Source organism: Tachyglossus aculeatus, chromosome 9 (genome assembly GCF_015852505.1).
Source record: "Tachyglossus aculeatus isolate mTacAcu1 chromosome 9, mTacAcu1.pri, whole genome shotgun sequence".
In the NCBI taxonomy this organism is placed as follows: Eukaryota; Metazoa; Chordata; class Mammalia; order Monotremata; family Tachyglossidae; genus Tachyglossus; species Tachyglossus aculeatus.
The window spans coordinates 199,345-226,518 of record NC_052074.1 but is presented as its reverse complement, the minus strand read 5'-3'; the positions used below and the strand labels follow the sequence as shown (position 1 = coordinate 226,518).

At 53.5% G+C, this 27,174-nt stretch overlaps 1 protein-coding gene across 5 annotated transcripts in view; it reads right to left on the bottom strand.

Moving 5' to 3' along the window:
- EML4 (EMAP like 4) overlaps positions 1-27,174 on the bottom strand; it is a 63,457-nt gene that overhangs the window by 23,689 nt on the left and 12,594 nt on the right. For 2 of the 5 annotated variants that reach the window (XM_038751160.1, XM_038751161.1), the window contains exons 1-4: positions 12,914-13,255; positions 7,306-7,488; positions 4,178-4,310; positions 1,975-2,148 (exon numbers count right to left, since the gene is read on the bottom strand). In XM_038751160.1, the coding sequence (XP_038607088.1) occupies positions 1,975-2,148; positions 4,178-4,310; positions 7,306-7,488; positions 12,914-12,986 (563 nt within the window). In that variant the 5' untranslated portion in view covers positions 12,987-13,255. Of the gene's footprint in view, positions 1-1,974; positions 2,149-4,177; positions 4,311-7,305; positions 7,489-12,913; positions 13,256-27,174 lie in introns of those variants that run through there. The other 3 variants (XM_038751162.1, XM_038751164.1, XM_038751163.1) reach the window with 3 other exon arrangements.

The following is a 27,174-nucleotide window of genomic DNA, read 5'->3' as shown; positions in this document are numbered from 1 at the left end:
CAAGCACAGAGGCAGCAGCGAAGAGATTTCCGCAGAACTGGGCCAGCTCGGAAACCAGAGATGAGGGTTAGTCAGAAAGTTCTAGAGGAACGAGTGAAGCCAGGAAGCAAGGTGACTCCCAAGCGTGCTGTGTCCCCACCTCTCTGACGGGGCCCTTCGGCCCAGCCGGGAGCAACCTGGGGCAGACCATGGCCGTGAGGGTGTTGTGAGGCCCCAGCCAGTGGCAGCAGGGAGGCAGTTCTGATGGCAGGATGGAGGACTTCCCCCAGACTGTCCCTGATCAAGTCTGTCTCCCAGTTGCAGCAAGACCACCCTCTCTTTCTCTCAAAACTACCTGACGGGGAGACACAGGCTTCCTGGTGCCACCCCTTCCTTTATCTCTTCTCTGAGGGAGCCAGCTCCCCCAGGAGTGCGCTGTGGAACGATGCTGGGGCCGGCAGTGACGTCATGGCCGGTGGAGCTCAGAAAGAAGGCCGGGACCACAGGGACAAGGCTCGACCAGGCTCGAGTCCCCGAGAGGCGTTTCAAGTGACCCGGACGGAGCTGTGATACCACCTATGGGGGGGCTGGATGTCTGCCCCACCCCCTCCATTCATCCTGCTCAAAGCACCGTGGGCCAAGGGCCCCCAAGCAGCCCTCTCAGAACAACAAACTCACTGGCTCCAGCCCACCAGGAGCTTCCAGGACAGAGGAAGCAAGGGAGAGTTCAAAATCTCAGACCGAAACACACACATATAGCTGCGCTTGGAAGGGGCCAGGCTGGAGGGCCCCAGGCTTCGCCCTTGAAGCAGTGGAATTCTGCCTACCACAAAGAGGCTTAGACTTCAATCCATCACGGAAATATGGATTCTTGCCTCAAGCTTTGGATTATTCCAACAGTACCTTGAGGCAAGACCCGTTTGGGCAAAGAAACAAATCTCAGAACACAAATCTTTACAAAGTGGCTTCGGTCTGATTCTTCTGAAACGCTGGTCCATTTTAGAAGAGAGCAAATTTGGTCCTCCTGCATTTTCACCATGCATTTTGACTGAATAAATATTTTGCCCCTCCAAATATGCTAAGTTTGACTACTGATTGATTGATCTATTGTCTTTCCCTTAGGCAGCGTGGCTTAGTGGCAAGAGCCTGCTGGGTTTTAGTTCCAGGTCTGCTCCTGGCCTTTCTGTGTGACCTGGAGCAAGTGGCACTTCACCTCTCTGGGCCTCAGTTTCTTCATCAGTAAAATGAATCCAAAACACTATGAGCTAACTCCATGAGGGTAGGGGCCTTGGCCTGACCTGATTCCCCTGGATTTATTTCAGTGCTCAACCCAGCACTCGGCACTTAGGCAGGGCTTACTAAATGCCCTCATGCTTATTAATTAGAAGGAATTCAGATATCCAGCCCCCGGGCTGATTGAGGGCTGGACAAGGGTTTCTGGACCCATGATCCCTGGGGAACAGGCAGATGTGGGGTCAGATTTCCCAATCCCCCTGTTGAGCACTGCCCGTCTTCCCGGTGCCACCTCCCCGCCCGCCACGTTAGCAGATTTGAGTCGAATGGAGGTGCCCGCAAGTGAGGCTGCAGAGCAGAATGAGAAGGAGCAGGTGATCCCCCCAGTGGTGGCAAGCAAAGGAGAACAAGGAAAGCCCTAGCGGAGCCTTTTCCAAATGCCAGCACACTGCGGAGGTGGGAGGGGGGAAATCCCTCAGGGTCAAGGAGGTGATGATACCAAATTTTGGGGGGTTTGGCGGCTTGGGCCAGAGGGATTGGCCGCGGGGCCCTACAGGAGAGTCAACCCCTGAGCACGGCTAGGCCAAGTCAGCGGAATCACTCCCCACTGGAGCGGACACCACTTGGAAGGCCAGGCCTGCCTGCTGGGGGCAAGCATTCTGGCCTCTGACCACATTCCAGTTCAGAAGAGGAAGGCTGAAGTTCTGGATTGGGACGGGGAGGGGGCAAGGGAGAGTAGGAGGTGGGGCAGGGCAGGGAAACCTTTTGGCGGGAGCTGGGCCCCTGGGGTGTGGCGTTTGCCTGTGCGCTGGGAGAGGCTGTGACGAGGGCTGGGGAGAAGGCGGTGCCGGCCTTTGGGGGCTCGGATCATTAGACTGACATTCCTCTGTTTTTTCTCTCTGTCCCGGAGGCTTTTCTTTCTTTTTTTCAGAACCGCTGGAAAATAAAATTATAAAACGGAACAAAAAGGGTTGAAGCGATGACAGTTACCGCGGGAATTTAGCTGGCACAGGCAGGAATGAAATCGACAACAAGGTACGGAGAGATGGGGCGTGATCCAAGTCCGACCGAGACCACCTCACCACAGAAATGTGTCTTCTGGAAATCTCACTGCTCCTTCTTTCCCCGGGTCCCAGCCCCCTGGCCATTGCGCCCTACTCTAATGCTAATCTTCTCACTGTACCTTGAGCTCATCTATCGCGCCGCTGACGTCTTGCCCAATCCTGCCTCTGGCCTGGAATGCCCACTGCCCTCATATCTGACAGACAATTACTCGCCCCACCTTCAAAGCCTTATTGAAGGCACATCTCCTTCAAGAAGCCTTCCCTAAGTCTTCCTTTCCTCTTTTCCCACTCCCTTCTGCGTCACCCTGACTTGCTCCCTTTATTCATCCCCCTTCCCAGCCCCACAGCTTTTATGTACATATCTGTTATTTCTATCAATGTCTGTCTCCCCCCCTAGACTGTAAGCTTTCTGTGGGCAGGGAATCTGTCAATTACATTGTTTTGCTGTCCTCTCCCAAGCACTTAGTGCAGTGCTCTGCACGCAGTAAGACTGTGAGCCCCACACGGGACAGGGACTGTGTACCAACTCGATTTGCCTGTGTCCACCCCCGTGCTTAGCAAATAATAATTATACTATTTGTTAAGTGCTTACTATGTGCTAAGTACTGTTCTAAGCGCTGGGGTAGATACAGGGCAATCAGGTTGTACCAGGTGGGGCTTACACTTTTAATCCCCATTTTACAGAGGAGATAACTGAGGCACAGAGAAGTTAAGTGACTTGCCCAAGGTCACACAACAGACAAGTGGCAGAGGGGGAATCAGAACCCATGTCCTCCGACTCCCAAGCCCGTGCTCTTTCCAGTAAGCCAGGCTGCTTCTCTAGTAGCACAGTGCCTAGCCCATAGTAAGTGATTAAGTACCATTATTAGTAAGCACTCAATAAATATGATTAACTGACTGAGTGCTGCCCCTCTGGCTCTTAATCTGCCCTGCCTCCCTGAGACTCCCAGACTGCCATCTGGCATGCCACTGGTGCTCTGCGGGTGCTGGAGTGACTGAGTTTCTGACAGGCCCCGGGGTTAGTCGGGCAGGAGACAGCCTGGAGCTGGGGCTCAAGACAGATGCTGGGCAGCCAAGCCAGAACCCCTCCTCCCACCCCTGCCCAACTGCAGAGGTGGTTTGAGCTGTCCCAAGGTCAGGGGTGAGTCTTCGCCTGTTCCAAATGGTGGCGGCTGCCACCAAGGCAGCTGCATTTCCTGTTGAGGGGTGGAGGCCCAGGCCGGTGGGCAGTGTGGCCTTTTCGCCCTCACACGCCTCCAACTTTCACGAGCTGCACTGCCCCTGCTGCCCCAGAGTGGCTTGGAAAGGGTGGAGAATTGTTCTCCTCCTGTACTGCAGCCATCCTGCTCAGGCCGAGGCAAGGGTGGAGCACCACAGGTCAATCCATCATCCCCAACTGGACCGCAGCCAGCTGCCGGTCGGTGTTTCTACGGCACTGCTCCCCACTGGCCGAGCGCCGGGCTTGTCTCCCCTCCCTCGGTTTCCTCCTCGGGAGAGGCAGCCGGACCCCAGGTTGTTCCGGATTCTGCTCGGAGACCTTGGGAGGAAAAACTGGCCAGCAGTGAGCCACAGCCAGGTGAGCTGTAACCCCTCGCTCCGGCTCCTACAAACTCTTTCACCTCCCCCTTTCCGTGACTCAGTCTCCCCCTCAGCCAGATGGGCACCATGTGAACTCAACCCATCTCCTCCACCTGGTCCAAGATGGGCCAGGGCCTTTCCGCCGGGTCCCACCTCAGAGCTGCTTTTCCCAGAGGAGTGGCTCTCATCTTCCCCATGCCGGCCGTGCGGCTGTCCTGGCACTCCGACTGCACTGCCCACGGGGGCGGAGGCTGGTCCCAACCAGCTTCCGAAAAAGCAGGGACCGTGGGTGGTCTGCCCCCCCTCCCGCCCAAAGTGGGTACCTTTTAGCAGCAGAAGAAAAGGTTTCTTTTCTGACCACAGAGACCGAGCTTCCACCGTGCGGGCCTTTCCGGCTCCCGCCACTGCCGTTGGGAATGCAGGACACAGAAATGGCTTCCCGGAGGCCTGGCTGACCTAGAGGCAAATAGGAGAAGAGTAGGCTCAGGTCAGGATATAGAGTCTATGCTCTGCAGCAGGGGTGCGACAAAGGGCACAGCCTGGCTGGCCTCAAACTCTTCTTGAGAGACGGGCTCCGGGCCAAACTGCTCTCTGGAAATCAACCAGAAACCACGGACGAGGCCATGTGGATGCCCAGCTCAAGGCACTCAGCTGCAGTGCCCTGTTCCCAAACTCTGCTCATCAGACCAACTGCAGCAAGCCCACTCCTCCGACTAACTTTTCCATCTCAGTCAATAACACCACCATCCTCCACTACTGAAACTGCACGGATACAGGCACCATGGCACTCTCACAGCTTGCGGGAGCCTGGGCAGGACCCCTGCTCGGGGCAATTCACCATGGGTGTGGGAGGCCAATGCCCAAGCGTGGCCACCATGGAACAGCCTGATCTGAGGTCAAATGGGTGAGCTGGGGCAGGGAGAGGGGCCTGAATAGAGCCCCAGCCAACTGGAATGGGTATCGGGGACCGATCACATCTTTCTGCCACAGCGCCCAACTGCTGGGGCTCAGGCAACTGCCGGCACCCAGCATCCTGGGCTGGACGGCCAGATGCAGCAGGCTAGATGTAAAATGAGAGCTGGGATCTGGCGCTCGGGCCTGGAGCCGACCACCAAAGATTAAAGCGGGAAGAATGCCTCACACGGTTAATGAATTCCATCTCTACTTGGACATTTTCAGAGCACGGGATCTATCGAGTTATGAGCCCTCCTCTTCGGGCCTGATCAGGCAGCGTGGGCAGGGATAAGCGGGTTGGTAGAAGGGATAGTGAGGGAGACAATAAGACATCCACAAACCGCCTGCTGGAGCTGAATTTGGCCACAACCATCCAATGAAGAAACGGGAAATAACTGCTGTTGGCTAATGGAAAAAGAAAAAGAAGCACGACCTAGTGGAAAGAGTACGGACCTAGGAGCCAGAGGACCGGGTTCTAATCCTGGCTCTGCTACTTGCTTGCTGTGTGACCTTAGGCAAGTCACTCCACTTCTTTAGGTCTCAGTTTCCTTAACTGTATAACGAGGATTAAATCCCAGCTCCCTCCTACTTAAACTGTGAGCCCCATGCAAGACAGGGACTGTCTGCAACCTGATAACTTGTATCTGCTCTAGCCTTCAGAACAATACTTGACACGCAGTAAGCAATTATTAAATATCATAATGATGATGATAATGGGGAGACTCATGACACTTGAGTACAGATCTGTAATTTATTTATATTAGATATCTGCCTCCCCCTCTACACTTTAAACTCATTGTGGGCAGGGAATGTTTTTGTTTATTGTTATATTGTACTCTTCCAAGCACTTAGTACAGTGCTGTGCACACAATAACTGCTCAATAGATACAACTGCTTGACTGACAAAACCAGCTCCTGCTGCAGCGTTGGGACAGCCTGGGGTAGTGCAATGGGGGCCAGGAATGCACGGGACAGTGTAGCAGGGACCACTGGGCAGTGGGGGCTGGGAACCAACCATCCCACACTTCTGACTTTCTCCCAATGACCCCCCCCGCCCAGTCCATGAATTTATCAGTGAAACCTATTGGTCTTTCTGTCTGCCCAACTTGAAAAAAATTGGAAAATCCCAGGTGATAGCACATTGGCCACGGCTCCCCCTCGTCAATTCCACATACACCAATTCAAATACTCCAATGAGTTTTTCTTTTTTGTGTTCTTGATGTTACAGATTGTTTCAATATCAATTAGGGTCTGTCAGTCTCCCCAACAGGCCACATACTCCTCAAATGCCTCTCTTTTTATTGTGCTTTCCCAGGCCCCGGCTGCCGGGCTCTGAATCAGAAGAAGCTCAGGAAGCACCAATGATCGATCAATCGATTGATTGCCTGAGCAAGAGGAGGAAGAGCAGGGAGTCCACCAGAGACAGAAGGAAAAGGAAACTTGAAGGATGGACACCAACCTCCCCAACCTTCACTTTTAAAGACTGGCTTTGTTGTGCCCTGGGTTCTATCGGTGGCTTAGCTCACAACAGTGGCCGATAGCGGCGGGGGTGGGGGGGCGCTGTGATGAGGCCACACGAGCGGGATGAACCCCAGGGGAACCCTTGATTTTAGATTTCAATTGAGGATGGCAACCTGGTAGGGCCTGGAATTAATTTCCAGAACAGTCGGATTCGCTCTACTCTGGCAGGCAGGGAATGTGTCTGTTATACTGTACTCACCCCAGCACTTAGAACAGTGCTCTGCAACAGTAAGCACTCAATAAACATGACTGACTGACTGACTGACCTTTCGCCAACCCAGGTCCGCACCCACGCACAAAGCCGCTGGGGCACCTGCTAATGCCACGCACACAGACTCACGCATACACTTGTCCACGCACTTACCCACTTGCTTAAGTACACGCGTCCTTGTACACAAGTGCCCGTCCGCCCCCAAGCTAGCTGGGCCTCCTCTAGGGAAACCGCCTGCCTTCCGGCCTTCCCCTGCAGTGGACGCTGCCACCAGCCTTGCTGCTGAAAGTGCCTGCCAGCTCCAGTCTCCTGACAAGCTCCATCTGGAGGAGGAGCCAACCAAGATGCAGTTCTGGGTCTGAAACTGTCCCAGCCTTGCATAGTTAGGAATGTTTCCTTTGGAGCAGACACGCTCCGGGTCTCTCGGTCGGCCTCCCTGCTCCACTGGATTCCTACTCCCCAGCAAGCTCTTTCTGCCATTTCCTGCAGGCCAGGAAGCTCCAGAGTGATACCTAGGGCCATCCCTCAGTCCAAGGATAAGCCGGGCCAGCTGCCCCCAGCAAGAAGAAACCCCTGGCGCATCCTCATTTCTTTTGGGCACAGAAAACTGAGCAAAACTCTTTGCCAACAGCCAGCCCTCTTCAGCCTCAGCTGGGGATGGCTGGTGGAGAACTGGGGTCGGGGAGGAAGGGATCTGCACTTTACACACATGCACACACACACATACACACACTTGCACCCACCGTCCTCTCCCCCACATTTTACCTTTGCCGGTGGCTGCCTTCTTGCCGGCAGCCACGGTCTCTTCAGAGATGGTGAGACGGCGCAGCACGTCGGCCAGCGCGGCCTTGAGCACGGTGAGCTCGTCTTCCTGCTGCTGCACACGCAGCTCCAGAGCGGAGAGGCGGTCCTGGACATCGGACGTACTCGTGGCCGAGATGCTGTCGTCTACGGAGACAGGAGGCGATGGAACGTTTGGTAAGGTGGACGGCTCGGCCCCGAGAGTCCCTCAAAACCCAATGTGCCAACCCAAATGATCCTGTCTCCAAGAGGACGGGTCCTGTCAGAGAACCGTGGCATGGATGCCCCCCATGGCTGAGACCTGCTGGCGCCATCCCATCCCCTCCCAGTTTCTCCATCACCACTCAGATCACCGGTGTCAAGACCAACATCAGGGCAGGCAATGTAGGAGAGCAGGGGGACAAAGAGGGCCTGCTTTCAGGTCAGTGCCCCCGCATAGCCTGCTCTGGACCTGATGAGAGAAGGACCCAAGTTAAACGCCCCACAACCCATTGCTAAAATCTGTCTGGCTCCATGGGGACAGGGTCCACTGAACAGGCAGGGTGTGAATGCTTGAGCGCGGGTGTGCGCGCGCACGCGCACGCGCACACACACACACACGCGCGCGCGTGCGTGCGCGCCCCCCCCCCCGCCCCCCAACCATGTCCTAAGCATTTGGAGATGGCACTTCTGTGTGCATGCACAGCACAGATATAGCTCCTGTGGGGAGAAGAGGAGGCAGAGGAGACTTCTGGACCCACAGGAGTCTCTCCTCTTGTCACCCCTCTGCCACACACCCTGCTTCAGACCTTGTTTTCTTCTGCCTTTCCTTGTCTGAGCGACCTGGAAATTCACACTGCCATGGAGAAGACAAAAAGCCCATTGTGGGTGACTAAAAGGAAGGTCTGGGACAGCTTTGCGGGCCCCGTTCCCAGGTATCGATGCTCCTGGGAGGGCTCGTGGAGCAGGGCCACCCGACAGACACAGGTGGCCACGAGACATTGATTGCTACATCCCCAGGGGCAGCAGAGCCCCACGCTGCAGGAAGCAAATCTCCCATTCTCCCACACTGCCATCTCCTGGGGGTCATCAAGGCAACTGCCCATCTGGTCTCTCTGGTGCTGGCGGACCACCCCAGGCCAGTTTCACCAATCAGCTGGCCGGAGAGGACAGGAGGAGCCACGGGGTCCGGGTGCAGCTGGCTCCTTTCCCTCGCTCCCCATCTCTGGCTCTGGTGATCCCCACCCAGCTGGCAGGCCTGACTCAGCCCTGCTACCCTGGACCCCCTGCGAGTCCACGGGTGCCACAGACTCCCCTCCTGCCTGGCCGCCCCAGGATCTGGGTGGGAGATCGTCCCGTCACAGCCGTCGTCATTCCCGAGGAAAAGCAACCAGACAGCGATCTGGGCGTGAGAAGGGTGAACGGCAACGCTCTTGGCGATCCCTCGAAAGCAGCAGCCGCTGAGCCGGCCACAGCTGTGCCCGGAGAAACACGCCAGGGCCCCCGGCCAACGAGGGCGGGGGCAGGAGTCCCCGGCAGCTCTCCCCCAGCTCGGCCGGCAGGAGGTTTCCCCTTCCAGGGGAACCTCCACCCAGACGGAGTTGCAGAGAAAAGCTCCAGCTTTTTCCCTGGAGCTGCGGAGCCCAGTACGCATGGCAGGGGGCTGGACGTACGGCAGGGGGCTGGGCGTCTATTGGTCTGGTTTAATCCCACAGGCCAGATGCAGACCTGGACCCCTCTCAGCTGGGGAATCTGGGCCCAATGCAGGCCTCTAAGTTACTCGGCCCGGAGGATTATTCAACCTCCTCTCAAACCGCCCCCTCCCAGCACTTAATCGACCTGAGGTGGATTTCTATTTCTTATGCGCTTTTGGTTCCAGCTCCTTCGAAGCCAGGGGCTTTCACAAACACCTAGCTGGGCCTCTCAATCATTACAGTGCTCGGCCAGCAGATCGCCAGATGGCTCAATCGCTCCAACGGGGCTCCAGAACCAAGGGGCGGCACTGGCTCGTTTCTGGGCACACGGCTCTTCAATCCAAGTGTTGCCAGCTGCCGCTGTCGCTTGGCAGGGCACGGGTGGTCGCTCAGAAGGAAAAGTCTGGCCCCAGCTTGCTCTCAGCTGGAATGTGGGGCGAGTGGCAGGGAGGCAGGGGGTGGGAAGTGATGTACAAGTGATTTGCTTCAAGGCCGGCCCTCTCGAAACTCTCCCGGCCCTTCCCAGAAGGGTGTGTGTGTGGGGTGCTACTCTTAGAATAAATCGTTGGGGTGGAGAGGGGCCGACCTCATTTCTACAAAGGCAACCAGTTCCCTCCCTCTTGTCGGGATGTACCAAGTTGAGTAGCCCAGTGTGTCGGGGGGGAGTTAAAAATGTCTTCTCAGGAGCCCCTGGAATCTCCAGCGCCAAGTCAGCTCTGAACCTCCACGTGGAAAGCAGCAGAGCCAGAGGCCCAGCAGTACTTGCTGTGTTGTTTAGTGCGTTACATCCAGACACTGGGAGGTGTGGGACAGAATTCTTCCCCCTCCAAAGTCTCGGTCCAGTTAATCGGTGTGATTGAATGGTGAGTCAGATGGTCAGGTCCCAGGGGTCCCAGTGGGGGGACGGGACAAGGGAGACCATTCGTGCCAAGGAAAGGGGACAGAGACTTCCAACTGTCCTCACCCCCATCTCCATTCCAGACGCTCATCAAATTCACTGAGCTAAGTGTGCCCTCTCCCAATCAAAGGAGAGAGGAATTGCGGTCCCGGCCCCACGTCCTCCCCCGCCCCATCTTTTTTCCTCTCCCTTACCAATAAAACTGAAATAAATGAAAAAAATCACAGCTGCACATTACAGGATTGAAATGTCTTAGTTCCACATTTTGAGGTTCTTAAAACTGATTATTCATCGGCAACAGGTAAAGTACATTAAAAAAGTCGATTTCCAAAAATAATGGTACTTATCATTGTCCAGCACCTAGGGTAAAATGAATATCTGGTGCATAGTCCCTGCACATGCACACGTGTGTGCATGCACACAAACGCACACACACGTCTAATGACTTATCTAAAAATAATGATTATAAATTCTTAAAGGAAATATAATGGTTAAATACTGCCAAAGACATGTAGACAATTTCATTTACTTTGAAGGACCTAGAAAAATCCATTATTTTAATATACAACAGCCCCACCCTACACAGCATATCCCAAATCACTCTCTCGTGATTACCACATCTGCTTTACACAGAGAAGGTCCTGGGTTCCAGCCCCAGTGGAACCCAGCTTCTCCTTCACATCGACTATACTCTCCCAAGTGCTTAGTACAGTGTTCTGCACAGAGTTAGCATTCAATATATTCCACTGATTAATGAGCCTTTTGGATTTTTTGCCAACATATTTTACTTTCAAAAGTACCTATTTGAAATACGTATTATACAGAAAAAACTTTTCAGCAGAAGTTAAGTCACCTATTCTCACTTATTTTGCAACTGCAACATACATTGCTCATTTCAGGGGCTTCCGAGTGTCTGGCACACTCTGCGTGACACAACTGTGGGTTGAGTCGCAAGATCCGCTATGACGGTTTCATTTAGACACAAAAGCCATGCTCCTTTTTAAAAGAAAGATCTTCCCTTCCAGCTTTCCTCCTCCCTTTTCCATCCTATCCGACAACACCATCCACACCCGTCCCAGAAGCCCTCAAACCTCGGCGTCTTCCTTGACTCCTGGCTCATCTTCAACTCTCACATTCACATTCATTTTACTGCCAAACTCTGCCACACCCTCCTCCACTACATCTCCCAGACCCGCCCCTCCCTCTCCACCCAAACCCTCCTGCCCAGATCCAGGTTCTGGTCACTGCGCAGTTGAACTATTGGGTCAGCCTCCATGCCGGGCTCCCTGCCTCTAGCCTCTCCCCCTCCAATCTAAACCCACGCTGCCGGTGCCTGGATTGTCTCCCCAAGGCGTCACTCTACCCATGCCTCTCTGCTCCTCGATTCCTTCCGAAGGCTCCCTGGGTCTCTCTGCATGAAGCAAAAACACCTCCCACTGGGGCTTCAAGGCTCTCCACTCTCTGGCCCCACCTCACTCATGTGCTCTCTTCTTCCGCTATTCCCCATCTCACCGCCTTTGTTCCAGCTTAAGCCGAACTTTAAGCAACAATCTTTCTCTCGACTCTCCGGCCTCCGTCCCCTAGCTCAGGCTGTTCCCTCGACTGAAAACTCCTTCCCCAAACCCAACAGCCTTAGCTCACCTCCCACACTCAGCCCCCTGAAAGCCTACCTCCTCTAACCCACATTCCCTATTCAATTTCCAGCATCTCAAGTCACATCAACCCATCAGGCCTCTCTAGCTCTTACTAATTTATTTGTACCTATACTTAACACTAACATGTAGAGGTTGATTCGTTTTTTTTTTCGTTTACAGTATTTGTTAAGCATTTACTATGTGCCAAGTACTGTTTTAAGCTCTGGGGTGGATACAAGTCCCACATGGGACCCACAGTCTAAGTAGGAGGGAGAACAGATATTGAATCCCCATACTGCAGTTGAGGAAAATGAGGCACAGAAAATTGAAGTCACTTGCCTAAAGTCACACAGCAGAGAAATGGAAGAGCTGGGATTAGAACCCAGGTCCTCTGGCTCCCAAGCCCGTGCTTTTAACCACTAGGCCATGCTGCTTCTCTTTTATACACTCAATGGAATATTCTGCTCCCTTTCAGGTCTGTCTCCCCTGTTGGAATGATAGCTCTTTGCAGTCAGGGAACCTATTGTTTGCTGGTCCAGTGCCCCACACTCAGTGAGTGCCCAGACACATCATCTGGTTTTCCTGAGAGAGTGACCTTTCTGTGGTAGAAGGATCTGTTCCCAAGTGATCACTTTCATTTGCCCCCTCTCAGCGGGGCTTCCTGGGCTTGGAGCAGACCAATGCTTACCTGTGGGGTCCCATGGCCCTGGGCTCCCTGTCCCTAAATTAAATCCCAAGGAGATAACCTTGCCTGCAAATGGCTGGCAAAGGGGTTGCAGGTGGGGCTGGGCTGGGCAGTGCAGCATGGCCTACTGGAAAGAGCACGGACCTATGGGTCAGGAGACCTGAATTCTAATCCCAGCTCCACCACTTCCCTGCACTTAACCTCTCTGTGCCTCAGTAAATTGGGAATTCAATCCCTGTTCTCCCTTCCCCCTGGACTGTGAGCCCCGTGTGGGACAGGGGTTGTGCCCAACCTGATTATCCTGTATCTACCACAGAACTTACTTCAATGCGCAAAGTAAGCACTTAAATATCACCATTATTATGAGGAGGAGGATGGAGATTAGGGGGAGGTGGAAGAGGACAAGGAGAAGATTAAGAGGAGGATAGTGAGGACAAAAAGGATAAACTGGAGGATGAGGAGGAAGAGGAGAAGAATGAGAAAGAGAAGGAAGAGAAGTAGGAGGAGGAAAAGCAGCAGAAGAACAAGGCAGAGGAAGAGGAAATGAAAGAGGAGGAGGAGAAAAAGGAGGAGGAGGAGAACAAGACAAAGGGCTGGGGTGTCCCCTTCCGCTCTGCCGCCAGCCTCCCTCTGACGGAGGCTGGTTCTGTGCCTAGTTTCCGCGAGGAGAGAGCGACGTTACCGGTGCAGAAGCTGAGCAGTGCAGCAGAGTCACACAGGGAAGCGAGGCCGAGATCGGGTGGGCTGTCTTCCATGGTCGACCCGAGCCACCAGCACTAGCGACTGCTCCCGACTCCACTTCCCGCCGCCCAGCCGGAGTTTCCGCACACTTGGAATTCCAAGCAGACAGACTCTTCCTGGCCAGCGGGCCGCCACACAACCCTGCTGGCTGGCACAGACGGAAACCCCTCCAGACGCTCCTCTTCTCCGGCCTCCTTGCACTGAGGCCCCCCAAAAAGTTGCCTGCTTACTTACAGAAAACAGGGAGTGACAGAGACAGGCAGGACAGGGAGGGGAAGAGAAATGGGGAAGAAAAGGGAGAGAGGGAGGAAAGGGGGAAAGAAGTAAGAGGAGGTTACAAAGGGAAGGAGGGGAGAGAGAGAAAGAGAGAGAAGAAAAAGTGAGACAGAGGAGGGGAGGGGGAGAAAGGGGAAAAGGAGAAGGGGGAGGAAAGTAGAAAGGGGGAGGGGGAGGAGAGGGGAGCAGGAGAGGAGGGAAAGGAAGAGGGGAACCGGAGAAGGAGAGGGCCGAACACCGGAAGGGGGTGGGATCCAGAGAAAAGTGTCGGCTTGCTTCAGGGAGGGGCTAACCCTCTGGCGTCAGAAACAATGAAGAAACGCAGCCCATGCGATCCATTGGGTGATCTGTTGGTCACCGGTAACCGGCCGCTCCACCACCTCTTGCTCACCCTGCCCCGGTTATCCTCGCCAGTCGGCTCAGGGGGGCAGGGGGGAGACAACACCCCTGGCCTCAGCCCAGAAGCCTAGCCAACCACCCGGTGGTCGGACAAGGCACCCCAGCCCCCCAGAGCTGAGGGGTCCCAAGCCCGGCAGGCCATGGGTCTGGCCACACCAGATCGAGGTAGCTGGTCCATTCCGGAGGCCCTTAAACAAATGAGGATTTGAAGAAAATGACAGACAAGTGCCCTCAAAAGTTGTCTCTGGAAGCCACTGGAAAAAGGGTTCCTCCCTGAACGTCGGAAACGGTTCGGGCAGATCCATCAGCATTACTACCGATCAGGTTCCCCAAAGCCGAACAGGCCCTCAGTCCCTGCCTCTCCCTTCCACAGAAAAGAGATGTGCCCATCTGCTTTCTGCCCATGACACCGGTTTCCAAATGATCCCATCGGCTTCCCTCCCCCTCATGAAGCGGGGCCCCAGACACCCCCCAGTTCCGGGGGTGGGGAGAGGTGGGGGTCTAATGTGGCAGCTCTGGGGCCGCGTCTGTCAGAGCACTAATGAACGCAACATGTGGTCATTGTTTTGCAGCCGCTTCAGAAGCCAACTGGCAGGCGTGATTCAATAAAAAAGATGTCAAAACAAAGCTTTTGCTGGCTATGTGTTGCGTCTCTTGTTTGAAGTCCGAAAATGCACCAAGTTAGTATTTCCAGACCTTGCACACCTGAGGGGAGCCCCGCAACATCTGATGCTCAAACCCAAGAAAAAAGTCTGAGCAACGGTCTTCCCAGCAGCCACACTACTCAGCTCTTGCAACAACAGGCCCTGGGCCCAAGGAGAGATGGTCTGCCAACTGATTGATCAATCAGTCAAAGGGATTTGCTGAGCACTGACTGAGCGCCTGGCACTGTCCTAAATGCACCGAGAGAGTAAAACGGAAGCGAGACACACATTCCCCTCCTGCCCACAATGAGCTTTCTCTCCAATGGCCAAGCAACAAGACAGCAGGCTGAGGATGGGATCTAGGCCCCACGGTCTCATTCTTTCCAAGCCTGGACTTGTGGGTTCCGAAGGCAAGCATGGGCTGCGACCAGGCCCCTTCCAAGATCGAAAGCACGACCGGAAGCAAGTTGCCCCTGGAGATTCTCTTCCTCTCACCTTACCCAGGCCTGTTGGTCGCAGGAGATCTATCTGAACCCCCAAAACTTCCCTGACTGCAGCTGCGCACCCTGTTCTCCAGGGTCAAAACCCAAATCTTCTCCAGGAAATGAGCAGCCATCTTGGGTCATCGCTTCCCCTGGCATCTAGATAAACTGGGCTCTAAAACCAGAAATGATGCGCCATGTGGCCTGTCCAGCCCAGGCCCCAGCAGTTGCTGGGAGGAACAATTTGGTTTTGACATAAAGGTTTTTTTCCCTTCCCCTCACACTCAAGCTATTCCTAGAAACCTCCCTAGTGACCTAGGGGAACAGTCTGATGATTCTCCAGGGACCCTCGGGCTGCCGAGCCTGTGCTAACACACTCCCGCAGCTCACTGGCTGAGGGCCGGCGGGAGGGGGACTGGCGGAAGTGTAGGGCACAGAAGAGAGAGAGAGATCTCTGCCAAGCGGGTCCCAGGAGAATCTCGGTTCCCTCACTTCACCAGTTATCCAGGCAGGTGGATTTGGACTGAAAGATGGAAGCCTGGGCCCACCAGACCTTTCTACAAATGCAGGCGAGGTGACCGGATTGATTGAAAACTTGCTCTGATGGGAACAAAACTGTGTTCTGGGGTCCAGGGACCCTGGAAAGTCCCGAGGATCTGGCCCTCTGCCTCCAAGCAGGTGAAAGTCTGACCCAACTAGGACATCTGACCCAACTAGGACACTCCCAAGCGCTTAGTACAGTAAGTGCTCAATAAATACGACTGAATGAATGTTTTCTATGTCGTGGTTGCGGCCGGGAGTCACAGTGCCTGATGCTTCTTGCCTACCCTGTAAAAGTAGCCTAGTGTAGGGGATAGAGCATGGGCCTGGGAATCAGAAGGCCATGATTTCCAGTCCTGCCTCTGCCACTTGTCTGCTGTGTGGACTGTGAGCCCACTGTTGGGTAGGGACAGTCTCTATATGTTGCCAACTTGTACTTCCCAAGCGCTTAGCACAGTGCTCTGCACACAGTAAGCGCTCAATTAATATGATTGAATGAATGGCCTTGGGCAAGTCACTTTACTTCTCTGTGCCTCAGGTCCCTTATCTGAAAAATGGGGATGAAGACTGTGAGCCCTGTATGGGACAGGGACTGTGTCCAACCTGATTTGCTTGTATTCACCCCAGCGCTTAGTACAGTGCTTGGCACATAGTAAGCACTTAACACATACCACAATTATTACTATTATTATTATTACTCTGAGACTTTTGGTCTTTTTGAAGAATTTGCTCAAAAACAAGCTGCCTAATCTGGTTTGCCACCGCCTCCCCACTGTGCATTGCTTCATCTGCGCTGTTAGAGTTTTGGTTTCCAGGATCTCCAAAACATGCCTTCCCCTCACCCGGCTCGCTGCCATTTCAATTCTCTCGGCGGCAATGGCCACTGGCCCCTGTGGCGATACTCTCCCGGTCCAGACCCTGAGGCCCCCTCAGAGATATCCTCCCCGTCTGGACTGGAGGCTAGAAGCAAGACGTGTCTCTAGACTCCTTGTGGGCAGGGATCGTGTCTACCAACTCTTTTTTTTTCTTCTGGTATTTGTTAAGTGCATATTCTGTTGCCAGGCACTCTACTAAGTACTGGGGTAGACACAAGCTAGTCGGGTTGGACACAGTCTGTGTCCCAAAGGATTGAATTGTACTCTCCCAAGAGCTTAGTACAGTGCCCCGCACACAGTAAGCACTCATTAAATACCATCAATTGAAAACTGGCCACCATTAAGAGGCTGTGCACCTCCCTGACATTACACAGACCCGCTGGAGACCGGCACGGTAATTAAATGGAACCAAAAGGGCCAACGGCAAGGAGGAGTAGGAACCTCTGTCCAGTCCCTCCACTCCATGCCTCTCTGGGGCCCACACTCCAAGAAAGGAACCTGAGCTGTAGGCTGAGTCATGTTTAGCCACTGGCAATCAAGCACTTCATCTTCTTGTGCTAAAACTTTAGGCTGGGTGTTTGCTCTGACACATTGTTACTGCTGATTTTCTGGCACAGGAAGCCCACCAATTTTTTTTATTATATGGTAATTGTTAAGCCCATACTAATGAAGCAATGAAGCTAGGCCCTGGGATAGATACCAGCTAATCAGGTTGGGCACAGTCCATGAGCCACATGGGGCTTACAGTTTTAGTTCCCTTTTTACAGATGAGGGATCCGAGTCACAGACAAGTGACTTGTCCAAGGTCACACAGCAGATAAGTGGCAAAGCCGGGATTAGAACCCAGGTCCTTCTGACTGCCAGGGTCAAGCTCTACCCATTAGGCCATGCTGCTTCTCTCTTCAGAATGCCAACAGTCACTCAAAGTGATGACAAACTGTTCATTAAAAAATGAACTCTGACTGAAATGGGTCTAACATTTAAAGTGACCGAAGGCCACTGTGTAACTGCGTCCTGTAATGATTCAACATCTTAGGTCTCTCAGGTGTTCACCTCCTCTGGTTTCCTCCACAACTACACCTGCAAGGATTCAAATGAGGTAATTCCACTGGGGAGAATTAAAACGCTCAGTGCATCTGGGGGATTTCACAACCAAAGTGTGTTTTCATCCTGACACCAGGGAACCCAGTGGACCCAAAAGGAGCTAAAACTGTGATAACCCAAGAAGGCCATTCCATTGGTTTGCATACCAATGTTTTGTAAGCGGGTTATTGCGTGTCTGGAAAGAAAGCAGCCCAGCCTGCTGCCAGCCCAAGTTTACATTACCAACCAACACAAAGGGTAGATCTTCCGTGAGTCACAACACTGGCAACCTTCTGCAAAGTAGCAGCCACGGTTATGAAAGTTTAACTTCATTTCAAAGGGAAACTATGCAACCTCCAGTGTTTCAGGAATCCCGAGTGCCATGTAACATTCTATTGAAAATGACTTGAAAGCGTACAGTATCTGCTGCCTGTTGGGAACCCCATCAGCCTACCGGCTCCGTGGCCACCTGCGGCCCACCGGACAACCAGTGGCAGCGGGCTCCCCGGAGGCTCTGTGCAGCGGGCGGCTTGTCCCCATCCACCCGTTCCTGGATGGCTTCTGGGGAAATCGGGCTTGAGTTACGCACTGGCAGATGATCTCAAAGGCTGGAGGAAGTGCCAGTCGATCCATAGGTCTGGATCCACCTGATTAAATCAATGATATTTAATTCATTCAATCAATCGTATTTATTGAGTGCTTACTGTGTGCAGAGCACTGTACCAAGCACTTTAGAGACTATAGTAGTACAATATAACAGACACAATCCCTGCCCACAACAAGCTTGCACTGAGGAGAAAATAAAACAACAAATTTGGTACACACGATTCCTTTCCTCAAGAAGTTTACAGTCTAGTCTGGGAGACAGATATTAAAATAAATTTCAGGCTGCGAATAAGGGATATGGACATCAGTGTTGTTGGGCTGTGGTAAGGTGTCCCCCAAAGAGTCTAAGAGTAATGTGGTGCTGGGGTGCAGAGAGAATCCAAGAGCTTAAAGGATATAGAACTGAGTGCACAGGCGATCTGGGAGGGAGAGCAAATATGTGGGGATATGAGGCTTAGTCAGGGAAGGCCTCAGAGGACAGGAAATTTTAGGAAGGCTTTAAGGATGGGAGAGAGGTGGTCTGTGGGATTCAAGGTGGAGGGGAGGGAGGGCGAGGAGTCGGTGATGAAAGAGATGAGATGGAGGTGCCGTACACAGATGGATGTGGAGTGCAGTGTGCAGGCTGGGCTGTTAGTGGGAGAGGAATGAGGTTCACAGGAAAGGGAGAGAGGGGATGGACAGCCTGGATCCAACTCAGCGTCAGGCCTCAGGGGACTGACCCACCAGCCTGCTCAGGGTCCTCAGCCACTCCAGACCCAGTGGGCCCACTGGGGGGGGTCCCCTGTGGCTGGGGCCTACGAGCCTTGGCTGCAGCCAGGCAAGCCCCAGAGTGGTGGCTTAATGGCACCCCCAGCCCAACTCCATGGCAGGACTCTGTCCCTGCAGGGCTGCCGAGTTTGAGGAGAGCCCCATTTCCGGGCTTACTTACAAACCAGTGGGGTAGGCAGGAACCAGGCACTCGACCCCCAGGAAGGGCCCCTGGGATCCCTCCCAAATCACACTTTGCTCAGGGAAGACAGGAAATGCTGGGAGTCGTAGGTCACCCATACACTTTACATGGACCCCTGCCTCCGGTCATCCTCCAACCATACAGCCAGTGTCCTTTGTCCTGTTATCCTTGACTCCTCACTGCCATTCTGCTCTTTCTCCAACCCACCGCCAAAAAACAAAGGCTGGGTCTGACCTGATTTATCTTGCATCTACCCCTGTATTAGTGCTTGGCACATAGTATGTGCTTAAATACCACAACAGTTGTTACTATTACAAAACTGAAAATTCTTGAGGGTTCAATTAGTTACCAAAGTGTAAACTAAGGCTCAGACTGCTCCTTGGAGGTAGATCCAAGCAACACTTTCCATTCCCTCTCACCCCGACAACCTAACCGTCTGAAAACCGGAGGCCAGGAAGCGTGGGTCGCCCCCGGCGCATCTGCCCGAGCCGCCATCCGCCCCTTACTGGCAGAACCAGCTATTGAAGAGCAATGGGAATCACGTGCTCTGGGAATGAGGCTGAGGTGGGCACACCGCAGTTGCCCGGTGTGACGTGAGCCCGGAGGAAGCAGTTCTTGGAGACGGGCAGGGACCACCAAGAGCCCCAAGCTGCAACGATGAGGCGACGCCCCGGCAGGCCTGGGTTTCCTGGCAGCAGTCGCCGAGGTCTGGCCACCCCGCAATCCTTATCAAGACCCTGGAGCTACTACACAATGGCTGGGCTGGTCGCGGCAGAGTCGGAGGTGACCTGTCTGATCCTGTTCCATCCCCGGGGAGGGAAGCCGGGATTGTGGAACAGGACCAGTCTTGTTCCACCCAGCCTTCACAGCCACGATGGAGGAGGGTGAGAAGTGAACTGGTGCCAGAACACCTTCCAGCCGTCTGGGACACCACGACGATCCCCCGGCTCCCGTCCCAGAACCGGTGCGTGGTCCCTCGGCTGCCTGCTGGGGATCGGGCCCTGGGCCCAGCCAGACACCCACGGTGATCTGCAGAGCCAGCAAAGCAAGATGGACCACCCGCTTGCCCAAAGGCTGCGATGATGTCCCAGCCATCCCTGGGGAGTTGTGCTCGGAGCACTTGTCCCTGCGGTCAGAGGCTTCTCCGGTTTGTTCAGTGGGGCACCCCACTGGGCTCACCCTCCAGCAGCTTGGCATAGCCTGCTCAGGTGGTGAAGGCCTGAAGGGCAGGGGACAGACCTCCACCTCGCCGGACCCCGTCCCAGTGGCCAGTGATGCCCAACGTGATGCAGCTGAAGAAAAGAGGGCCCCAGGCTGTGCCCACGACATAGGGAACCCCTTGCACGAGGATGCAATACCACCCACATCAGCCTCATCGCCAAAACCTGAGCATGGCCAAGGCGCAAAGGTCACCGGTGCTGACGGCCCTGACCACTCTTGTGGGTGTCAATCAATCAATCAACCAACCCGGGTGGTGTGCACCTCAATGGCGATGTTTGCACACTTCCTGGGGTTCGGACAGGTCCTCGGACAAACCGTCTCTGGACGTGGACTGGCAGAATCCAGACAGACCCAGGTATAAGCGATTTGGGGACGGACAAACAATCTCTGGACACGGACTGGCAATATCAGGACAGACCCAGGGATTGGCGATCTGTGGACATGCGTTGGCGATATCTGGACACAGCCTGGGGTTCGGAGAAAACTGGGGACAAAGCAACCTAGGCTGATTTGTCTAGGGGAATGTTTCCAAAATAAAGCTGCAGGAAGTAGAATCTCCTTATACAAACATTCATTTCAGATTGAGCTGGTGAGATTTTTCTCTTTTACAGTGATAAGTTTAAAGGAGGAAGCCCTTTTTTTCCCAAGAAAAGATCAAAACCAACCCTGCTCTTCATGCTAGACTGTTCAGGGACACTGTCACTGCAGACCTTGTGTTGGTTTAGAAGATAATGGGGGCCCTTTCCTTCTCATTGTGGGCAGAGAACATGTCTCCCAACTCTGTTACACTGTACTCTCCCCAACACTTAGAACAGTGCCCCGCACACAGTAAGAGCTCAAAAAATACAAATGATTGGGTTGATTGATGAATAAATAGGATGAACTCTTAGGAAGGATGTGAGACACCAACAAATCCATAAACGGAGTGAGAGAAGGGGCAGGGGTCAGCCAGAACAGTCAGGGGGACGGAGCAGTTCCACAAGAGGAAGGATCGGATGAGCCAGGATGCCGCAGGCTGGGTCAGAACAGGGATGGAGTTCACAGCGCTCAATAAATACCACTCACTGACTGAGTTCATAGCACACAGTGGGTGGGCAGAGTGAACCCAGAATTACTGCTCCCCAAATCCCACCCCACCCAAGGCAAGGGCCCCCACTGGAGCTGGGGAATGGAAGGCTGGGAACAAACCTGGGCATGGGGAAGTGGACAGTCCCATAGCAACTGATCTGTGCAGGGTCACTGAGGAAAAGTCAGAATCGCAGAACCTGCTGTCATTCTCCATTTTGTTCTAGTGGCCTATAAATTATTTATTCATACTAACATCTGTCTCCCTCTCTAGTCTGTAAGCTCACTGTAGGCAGGGAGCGTGTCTACCAACTGTTGTATTGTACTCAGGTGCTTAATACAGTACCCTGCACACAGTGGGCACTCAATAAATACCATTCCCCCACTTCAAAACTTCACTGAAGGCACATCTCCTCCAAGAAGCCTTCCCTGACTAAGCCCTCCTCTCCTCTTCTCCCACTCCCTTCTGCATTGCTCTTACTTGTTCCTTCATTCACCCTCCCTCCCATCCCCACAGCACATATGTATATATCTGTATATAACTGTAATTTATTTATTCTGTTTGTTTATATTAATGTCTGTCTCCCCTCTAGACTCTGCACTCACTGTGGGCAGGAATGTGTCTGTGGTTATATTGTTCTCTCTCAAGCACTTAGTACAGTGCTTTGCACACAGTAAGTGCTCAATAAATATGATTAAATGAATGAATACCATTGATTGATTGGCCTGAGTTGGTGGCTGGGGGAGGAGGAAAGAGGGTTAAAGTTTTTAAGAGTCCATTCCCCACTTGCCCTCCCTCCCGTACCTCTCAGCAAGGGCCTCAGAGTCGGTCTCAGACAGTATATGAGTGAGGCAGCTGACTCGATGTCCCAAAGGAAAGGGGGAGCTGGCCCAGCCCAGAGGGACCTGACGTGGCAGGGACGGAGAAGGAGGCCTGGCAGGGAGCACCAGCAATGTGACAGGAGATGAGGGGATGATGATGATGGCCCAGCCTGTTGGCAGCAGTGCCTGAGGGAACTCAATGGCTTTGGAGGAAGGTGTGGGGGGCTGGAGGTTCCCCCCCCAAGACAATCCGAATGGCTACCATGCTGCTGCCTTTCTAGCTTCTCTGCTCCTTGCCCTTTCAGATGCTCCAATTTCCTGCAGGTTGGCAGTGCTTCCTGATCCTCACTAAAAACTCAAGGCTTCCACGGGGTCTGGCAAAGACACCCCACAGGGGAAAACACATCCTACTGCCGGTCAAGGGACAGACTGGGCTGTCACCCATTCATCCAGGAACGGTGGGGGGGATGTGGCTCAGTCCAGAAAACCCGCCCCGGAAAAGTGCACTGGACCTGGGAGCAAGCCCACGAAGCACACCCAACCAAGCAGGCTCCGTAACCGGACCAAATGCCAACCGAAGGCAGTCAAGCAGAACGTAGAGCTAGAGGAGGAGGAGAGCAGGAGAGAAAGGAGAAAGAATGGAGGCTATCCATGCATAAGAAGCTGATTCCACCAGACTGAAAACTCAGCAGTAGCAGCTGCTGCTGCCAGCTCGGGTCTCCTGGTCTTTGGGCCTTAAGAAGCCTTTCAGCAATAATTTTGATACCTCAAAAAAAAAAAAAAAAAAATCACTTGACCACACATTCCCCTGTACCAAAATGCCACCATCACCATTCTTTAGAGACCTCCCCTTCCACGCCTACCGGATCACACTTGCTTTCCATTTAAATACATAGATCCGAAGAACCATGATCAGTGGATGGGTTTGGGAAACAACCAGGAATTCAGAAACCTCGGCTTGCCACTGACGCCTGCGCATTCTTTATGAGGATTCTATTCCCTTTGCCCCTTTTCCGGGAAGGCGAGGCTAAAAGTGACTGTGTGCACCTTGGCTAATATGTCTTGGCTCTATCCCAGAACTCAGCACACAGTCAGGACTTAAATACCATTATCATTATCCTTATTAATAGCTACCACAGAGTGTCGAAACTCATCCTCTTTCGTTTCTCTCCCTGTTTCTGGCCAAGAAGCCCGCCCAGTGCGAATCCTGCCATAGTAGAACGGAAGCGCTCGCTTCATGCCAGACGACCCAATTGCTCTTCTTGGACAGGCTGCTTCCAGCTGTTAGGTCCAGAAAAACAAAACGGGCTCTTAAGATGAAGGTCACGGACGCTACTCCTTCCTACCTGCTAGACCTTCCTCTCCGGGAAGGGAAAACCCAATGGAAACCAAAGAGAGGGAATAAATAAGCCATGGCTCCCCAAGTAACCTCTTACCAAGGCATTTCTACGCCAACGTGGCATCAAGAGAAAATACCAACCCACGCTAAAACCACACACAAGTATCTTCAGGTGTTTTCGATAAAAATAGGAATACTTCAAACCCCATTAAATGCTTTGAGAATTCAGTGTAGCATTCAAGGAGAAACAGACGAAACTTCAGAAAACACACAAAACATTTTCTAACACAGACCCACACCTGCATTTCACTACCGATCAATTTATTGATACATTGATTTATTACGATACCTACTAAGTTATTCAAATGCATTTCCATCCAAGGACTGCCCAGAGAAATCCAATCCACAAGAATCAATGGCCACCAACGTCTTTCCCCAGGAACTGTTCAAAACACCAGCGATCACAGCATTCTAAACATAATCTCACCCCTTCTAGGTGGTGGCTCTCCTTCCCCGTGGCCTTAGGGGTGTGGGTCTGGGCACATCACCCAGAGACCAAGGTGTCAAAGAGCAAGGATCACTGGACCCAAAGGCCGAGGGAGTAGCGGCTTCAAGGAGCCAGGCGGCCGGGCCCACAGGGCTGGACTCATGGCATCCCTGAGACATAGTCACGGGGACCATCTCGGCACCATGCCCCATCACTAGAGTGAACCCCCACCCCCCAGCCTGTCCCGATCACGGGTCGGGGGAACAGAGAGGCAGAGCCGACCCCTGCCGCTCTCCAGAACTCAGCTGGTCCGCTGGGGTCCGGGGAGCCAGAGCCGGCAGTGGCCTCCTCAGGCTCTTGCCACTGCCCCCAGGACCAGCTCTCGCCATGTCTCCAGGAGCTGACCGACCCCTCCTGGCTAGACAAACATTCATTCATTCATTCAATCATATTTTTTGAGCAATTACTGTGTGCAGAGCACTGTACTAAGCGCTTGGGAAGTACAAGTTGGCAACATATAGAGACGGTCCCTACCCAACAGTGAGCTCACAGTCTAGAAGGGGGAGACAGAGAACAAAACAAAACATATTAACAAAATAAAATACATAGAATATGTACAAATAAAATAGAGTAATAAATATGTACAAACATATATACATATATACAGGTGCTGTGGGGAGGGGAAGAAGGTAAGGCGGGGGGCATGGGGAGGGCGAGGAGGGGGAGAAGAAGGAGGGGGCTCAATCTGGGAAGGCCTCCTGGAGGAGGTGAGCTCTCAGTAGGGCCTTGAAGGGAGGAAGAGAGCTAGCTTGGCAGATGTGCGGAGGGAGGGCATTCCAGGCCAGGGGGATGACGTGGGCCGGGGGTCGACGGTGGGACAGGTGAGAACGAGGCACGGTGAGGAGATTAGCGGCAGAGGAGTGGAGGGTGCGGGCTGGGCTGGAGAAGGAGAGAAGGGAGGTGAGGTAGGAGGGGGCGAGATGATGGACAGCCTTGAAGCCAAGGGTGAGGAGTTTTTGCCTGATGCATAGGCTGATTGGTGGCCACTGGAGATTTTTGAGGAGGGGAGTAATATGCCCAGAGCATTTCTGGACAAAGACAATCTGGGCAGTGGCGTGAAGTATGGATTGAAGTGGGGAGAGACAGGAGGATGGGAGATCGGAGAGAAGGCTGAGGGCAGAGGGCACTTCTGCTTCCGGTGACACAAATGATGCTTCTGCTCAGTATGTTCCTTACTTCATAAACCCCAAAACAGGAAATGGTCAGTACTGCCTGAAACTCGATGAGTGTCTGGAGAGATCTGGCATTATCTAGCTTCTGCAACAATGTTTCCATTGCCCTGAGGCAAATGCCAGGTCCCGGAAGAGAAAATTCTTCCTCTGGCACCGATTCTAAATTCTCTGATCAATGATGATAAAAATAAAATAAAGAAAATGGAAGGAAATCAACCATCTGAGCCTTTGAAATGACCCTACTGTTACCCACGGGTCCCTTTTCTTTGACCCTCCAGTATGCTGGCGTAGAAATGGGGGGTGGGGGTGTGAAGCTCCAGTTGCTAGCAGAGGAGAAATGGGGAGGGATCCCCACCGGACACACTCCCCAAGGCCCTTTGCTAGCTACCGCTTGCCCGTCCGAGCCACCTGGGATATGTGCCCTGGGAAGGCTGGGCTCATTCTGGGCTCTGGGCCTGCCACGGCTGCTGCCGCTGCCGCTGCCGCCCTCAACAACCAGCTCTGCAATCCTTGGTCGAGGAGGGGAGGCATGCAGAGAAGGCGGAAATGCCAGATGAAACCCGTGGGGCTGGGAGGGCCAGCGAGCACGCCGCCGCCAGCGTCTACCAGAGGGACACCAGAAACTCCCCACGGCAGAGCAGCTGACCTCCCCAGGCTGAGGAACCCGAAAGCCCACAGACAGACCCGGAGGAAGCCTTCTCCACTGTTCAAGCACAGGCCAAGAAGGAAAGTTGGATGTCTGAGAAAAGAAAAAAAGGAGGCCTTCCCTTAGAAAGCAGGAGAATGTCTGAACCTGACAATTTATGGAAAAAAAGCTTTTCCTTGACAAGAAGGAGCATGCAAATTTGCTAATCCTCCCAGCTGACATGGTGACAATAATCCTTACTGCATCCCTTAGGGACAGAGAGTGGAGGAAAGGAGCTGGGGCACGATGGGTTTCAGAGTCCCACGGGACTTGATCACTCGACACTGGCTCTGCCACTGGCAAGTAACTGGGCCTTCCAGCAAAGTTTTTTGCCAACCACCTGCCAGGTACCATCTAGAAGGGGCTCTCCCTCCCCCCAACCCCTTGACCAGTGGACAACTGATTCAATCGAGCTTCCGGCTTACAACCTTGTTCCCACCAAGTCAACCCCCATCGGGCAATGAGATGGTAGCTGACGGCCCAAAGACCTTTCACCCCAAGTTAGCAAACGCCCCACCTTCTCCAGACACCATCGTTCCCTTGCTGAGCTCCCTCTAGGGCTGAGGGCTGTACTAAGCCGTCACTCCCTTTGTTCATCCCCCCTCCCAGCCCCAAAGCACTTACGTAAGTATAATTTATTTACATTAGTGTCTGTCTCCCCCTCCTGATTATAAGCTCATTGTGTGCAGGGAATGTGTCTGTTTATTGTTGCACTGTGCTCTCCCAAGAGCTTAGTGCAGTGCTCTTAACACAGTAAGCACTCAATAAATATGATTGAATGAAGGAAGGAGGGTCCATTAGAATGAGTAGGCAGGATCTCTGCCCTCAAGATGCTTACAGTCTGTACTTTGAGGGGGGTGAGGGGAGAGTCAGTGTACATTAGCTTTAAGGCTGTGGTTCACTGCTTTTCTAATCCCGAAATTGGAGCACCAAGGAGAAAAGCAACGTGGCTTGACTCGGCTCGACACAAATGTGAGGATCAGGTGGTGTCGTCAGGTCAGCCTGAGAACCTCAAGCCAACAACCCGCCCACCCTGGAGCCCCGCAAGTCCAGAATTCCCTTTCCTCCCACTTCCCCTTCTATCTCCAGGGGCAGGCCCTGAGCACACGGACCCTCCTGGCTTCCCGGAGGCAGGGCCCAGCCCTGACTCTCCCTTCTCCAAAATGGCTCCCTCCCAGCATACATCTATTTCATGTTCACTTTTCCCCAAAGTTCACATGTGATCCCTGTCTGCTCTGTCAGGGATGAATGACGCCAACGGGGTCCTCCCGGCAAGCAGGCAAAGGAACTCGGCTGCTGCGACCCCTGAGCACCAGTACACCCTTGTGGTCTCCAGCGCCACGAGGCAATCTCCCTGCCGGCAGCACCTCCTTCAAGCTCGGAGGAGAGGTACCCAGAGGTACGGTGGAGCTAGGCAAGTAGGCAGGCTTGATGATGCTTTGTGTGGGGGCCCTTTTGAAGTCCCTACTGAAGTCTTTTAGCAGGAAAATCATTAGG